At 41.1% G+C, this 5,040-nt stretch overlaps 1 protein-coding gene across 1 annotated transcript in view; it reads left to right on the top strand.

The window, feature by feature from the left end:
• DDX4 (DEAD-box helicase 4) overlaps positions 1–2,805 on the top strand; it is a 58,845-nt gene extending 56,040 nt beyond the window's left edge. The window contains exons 20-22 of the mRNA XM_015423214.1: positions 1,466–1,736; positions 1,827–1,934; positions 2,527–2,805. Of these exons, the coding sequence (XP_015278700.1) occupies positions 1,466–1,736; positions 1,827–1,934; positions 2,527–2,616 (469 nt within the window). The 3' untranslated portion in view covers positions 2,617–2,805. The remainder of the gene's footprint in view (positions 1–1,465; positions 1,737–1,826; positions 1,935–2,526) is intronic.
• The last annotated feature ends 2,235 nt before the right edge of the window (positions 2,806–5,040 follow it).

Below are 5,040 nucleotides of genomic sequence, written 5' to 3'. Positions count from 1 at the left end.
CCAAGAAAGAAACACTGGAACTTTAAAACCTCACCACACACCACCAAGGAGATCCAAGGCACTGAAGGCACCCACAGAAAGACCTAGGCCAGGGTGGGCCAGCCAGCCCAATCCCCCCCCCAGAAGAAGCAGGCCAAATGGAGAGAAAACACAAAGATGAAACCCACCAAAAAGCAACAAGGCAAGGTTTAGCAAATCAAACACAGTGAAATGAAGAACAATTTTAAAAGCACAGTTAACAATTCTACAAAGGAAATCTAGAAGAGGAAACCCCCAATTAAGAAACCCCCAATTAAAAGAGGAGACCCCCAGTTAAAAGAGGAGACCCCCAATTAAAAGAGGAGACGTTATTTTCGGCTTTTTTTTCGGCTCGGGATCCCGAAATGCACATCCCTAACATATTGCTGGCTTTCATTGTTGTCACAGCCTGATGGGAAGCTTAAATATGATTTTGCCTGATTCTGTGCATGCTGGTGTCTTTGACAAATATTTCGGTGGCAGTTGTTGTGGTCCTTGTAGTTGCAGTGGACTTTTGAGGTGATTGGTATTCCTTCAGAGCTCAGCATGGTATCACATTAAACCCCTCAGCCCTTGCCTAAAGAACTGCATGGAGTTACTTCCAGGTGCAAATTCTAGTTAGCTGCCAAACTTCATAGGTATATGAACCTTTAATGTTAGACTACATGTCATATGTATTGCTGCCTAGTAACTCTGTATAGTCAGCCTGCAAATTTGCAGAACCTGGGAGATGAGACCACCATGACTTACCTGTATTTTAGCTATCACTGTCAAATTCAGAATGTACCTTTCATCAAATGGGGCTTTGTAAAAAGCAGTCAAACGGTGTATGAAATTTTGTGGATTGTGCTGCTTTCATATGCTGCTTTACTACCGCAGCACTTACTGCCCTGTTGAAATGTACAATAGGCTGAGGCAAGTTTAGGCTGTATGGAACGCCGCAACAGTGAGTAGCAGGTCTCTTGTGAAACATAAGGGTGCAAATCAGTAAAATTTCATTGTAATAAAATACATTAGGGGTCCCCAACATTGGGCCCATTAACACCTTTCCTGGTACCTGTCAAGTGGAAAGTGGGCATGGCCAGATTGGACTTTTTGCCCAGCAGGGTTTCTTATTGGCCACTGGAGATCTGATTGGCTTTTCAGATTTTTAAAAAAATGTTGATTTGGGAACAGCTACTTCTACAGCCCAAGGATCTTCATTGTGTGATTGAAGGCTCAGAGTAGGCACCTGTGGAATGCATTATTCTGTAGAATATACATTTTTCATTTCTGTGCAGTTTTTACCTGAAATTAATTAGACATTTGTCAACATGGAAAATACATGACAAACTTTGAAAGAGCAGTATCAGATTGAAATATTCTTGATTAGTAAACAGAATTAATATACATATTAAGTTGCTGTCTTAAGCACTCTTTGCAAACACTTTTAAATCTCTGTTTATAGTGATCGGGAGCAGAGAGAACGAGAAGAAGCTCTTCATGATTTTCGTTCTGGAAAATGTCCTGTTCTTGTTGCAACATCAGTGGCAGCAAGAGGTCTGGATATTGAGAATGTTCATCATGTTATAAATGTCGATCTTCCTTCCACAATAGATGAATATGTTCACAGGATTGGGCGAACTGGACGCTGTGGTAACATAGGCAAAGCAATTTCTTTCTTTGATCCTCATACTGACAGCAGTATTGCACAGCCCCTAATCAAAGTGCTTGTGGATGTAAGTTATTTTGTTCCTACATTTTCTGTTCTTAAATGGAGATTATCAGAATGAATAATGTATAACATAATGGATTTTTTTCTGTTACAGGCTCAACAGGAAGTCCCATCATGGCTAGAAGAAATAGCATGCGGCTCCTGTCCAGTTGGATTTAGCAATACAAGGGGAAATACATTTGCGTCTGTTGATTCTAGAAAGGTAAATTTTAAATAGAATTACTCATGATACACAAATTTTGCATGTTGGCCTAGGTATTAAAACATGTTCTGAAGCTTACTAGGGAGAATCCAGGGATCAGTTCAGTTCTCTTTTTTCCTGTTTTGCAGTAATTGCTATTAAACATACTGCTGCTTATACTTACTGTGTGGCAGATGCTGTGGTGTCTAGAACATGACTTGTCACTCTCCCAAGAGTTTCTGGTTATGGTATGGATTTTCTGCATATAAGCAGTAATTCACATGGTAAATTTCTCCCTACATTGCTGCTATTCGCCGCAGTCTGTGTAAAGGTCACTTGTGTATCGGATTATAATAGTCTTTGTACTGAGAACTAAGCAACTAGAAATGACAGCGATAAAAGGGTTCTTGATCTAGTTGGGTTCAAGTGTTGAATGACATTTTCAGAGGTGTCATGTATATGACTACTGTATTGCAAAAAATAAGTTACCCACTTCTGGGAAGCCAGTGAATCAAACAGTAAACAGTCTGATAACCATGAAAATAGTCCTGTGATAGATTTCACTATAGAACATAGCTTTCTGTATCATAACTGAATATTTGCTTAACTCTAGTTTACACAGGGTTTCCATAGCAAAGAAGATCAGCACAGTAGAGGATTTGTTGCATCAAATACAAGTGCGGCCAATGAGTTGTGGGATTGACTACCTACAGTGTTGGAACAGAGTTCTTAATTTATCATGGTAAATTTTCCAAGCACAGTAGTTATGCAACAAGCTGTCTGAATCCTAAACACATTTATTAAGTCCCATTTATTTCAGTGGCACTTACTTCCAACTAAAGTATGTATAAGGTTGTGGTCTTGAAATGTTGAAGAAATTGTTGATATTATTGTCCACCAATGTTCAGGAAGGTGGATGGGCTTATACATACAAGGAGATTGTTTTGTTTTGACTTTAAAATGTTTTATTTGTTGGTATGCTTAATAGTTGGTGAATTAACAGAAATTTGCTGTAAAAAGTTGTTAATGATTGTAAAAATACTTAATAAACATTTGGGATCATATCTGATGCTGTGAATTGTATAGATCTTAACCTAGTCCTGACTTGTGGTTTGTTCAAACTTATGTTAGTAAGTATCAGCATACTTTGGGTTGTAGATGTCTTATCTAAATTTGCAGTGTTTGATTTCAGAACAATATAGGTTCTCCTTCTTTGATAGATTTACTTAAATCTATCATTCTGTAGCACGCTTAGCAAGGAAAGCTACTGTATTAAAGCAGTTTTTCTTTTTGTGGTCTCTGTGCATCACACATGGGGTTTCAAGCGTGTATGCACAGAGCCTTAGAACCTATAAAAGTTTTAAAACTTTGCGTGCGAGCCTCCCCATGCACAATGACTGCTCATTGCAAGCACCTGGTGTGGGCAGGGCCACACTTACCCATCAGTTCTTCCTTAACTGCTGCTGCAGCAGCTGCCTCTAGGAGACCTTCTCATTCTCACTTTCTTCAAGCTATCTATTTTAAATGCTATGAAAGAAAGGAGCAAAGAAGAAAATTACTTCAATGTGGGCTGCATCTCTATAACATTTAAAAATTGTTCTACCTGCAAGAGAAGAATCCCCCCCACAGATGGACATAGCCTTTCTTGTTAATGTTTAGGAGGAGGAGCATAAAATGGACTCCTGCCAGCACAATCTGTTAAGAGGCAACAGATTCATCAAGACATCACCTCATGTAACTTTGACAACAGATGTGTCTCTTTGGGGATGGGGAGCACATTACCAGGGATATTTGATGAGCCAGGCTTGGACTCACAGTGAGGCTGCACTACGCATTAACATATTGGAGCTTCTTGCTATAAAGATGATTCAGGCCTTTTCTCCCATCATCAGGGGCAAGTCAGTTCAGATGGCGATGGACGATATCTCATTGATGTATTATATTAGCAAACGTGGAAGAAGTTACTTGCCTATTTTGTGCACTGTAGCATGCAAACTGTGGGAACAGTGCATGCAGTACAATGTCCATAATGCAGCACTTCATGTCCTGGGGAAGCAGAACACATTAGCAGATGCATTAAGCAGGCAGGTATGTAGCCCATAAATGGTCCATAGACAGCAGGGTCCAGAAACAATGGGGAATTTCAGACAGGTGCTTTCTCCCGGTAGGGAACCGATTCTCAACCGGGTGCTGGTCTGTCATTTCAGACAGAACCCGGTTGAGAATCGGTTCCCTACCGGGATCTGACTGCCATTTCACACTCAAAAGTCTCTGTTCCGTATAGGAACCGGGAGGGAAGCGATTTACCTGTCAACCGCTTCCGAGGAGTCTCCCGTTCCCTCTCCCGGTTCCGATACGGTTCTTTCCTGCCTTTTTTCGGCCGCGCGGGCTTTTTTTTTTGAACGTTCGGCTTATATTGATATATCGATATAACGCTATAGCGATCCCATTGGAATACATTGGAATACTGGTATATCGATATATCGCTATAAGACGGACTTTTTTAAAAAAAAAAAAACCGTGGGGAAACAAAGCGGTGCGTGTGTGAAACGCCGAACCACTTGTGAATCGGCTCCTTTCTGGTAGGGGCAAGCCGTGTGTGAAACGGCAGCCCTGTACCGGTTCATCTGGAAACGGAAGACTCCCGGCTTGAAACCGGGAGAAGATAGGTAATGTGAAATTCCCCAATGATTTACTCTGGGGAACGCCAACAGTAGGTGTGTTTGCTTTGCTGGTTAATTACAAATGCCTTGTGCATTATATGAGAGGGAGTGGGGAGAGGTTCAAAAGAGGATGCATTCACAGTGAAGCAGACAGGAGAGTTGTTTTACATGTTCCTACCTCTGGCCATGATGTTGAAAGTGCTTCACAAAAATAAGGGTAGATAGGACCAATGCTCCCTCTAAGCTGTGGAGTCTTGTGAGCAAAAAATTCTACTTGATGAGCTACTGGCATTAAAGTTGTGAGTGAGCGATTTGGCTGCTGCATAATTTAGTCTGCTCTGGAGCCATCCTTCCTGTGCTAAGACAAAAATGTGTGAGCTGGAGGCTAAAAAACTGAGCTAGCTCACACTAACTCAGCTTAGAGGGAACACTGGATAGGACCAATTTCATTCAAATGGCACCAT

This window comes from Gekko japonicus, unplaced genomic scaffold (assembly GCF_001447785.1).
Source record: "Gekko japonicus isolate JY-2015 unplaced genomic scaffold, Gekko_japonicus_V1.1 scaffold862, whole genome shotgun sequence".
NCBI lineage: Eukaryota > Metazoa > Chordata > Lepidosauria > Squamata > Gekkonidae > Gekko > Gekko japonicus.
The sequence above is the reverse complement of the archived record's forward strand: the minus strand, read 5'-3'. Positions and strand labels throughout refer to the sequence as shown.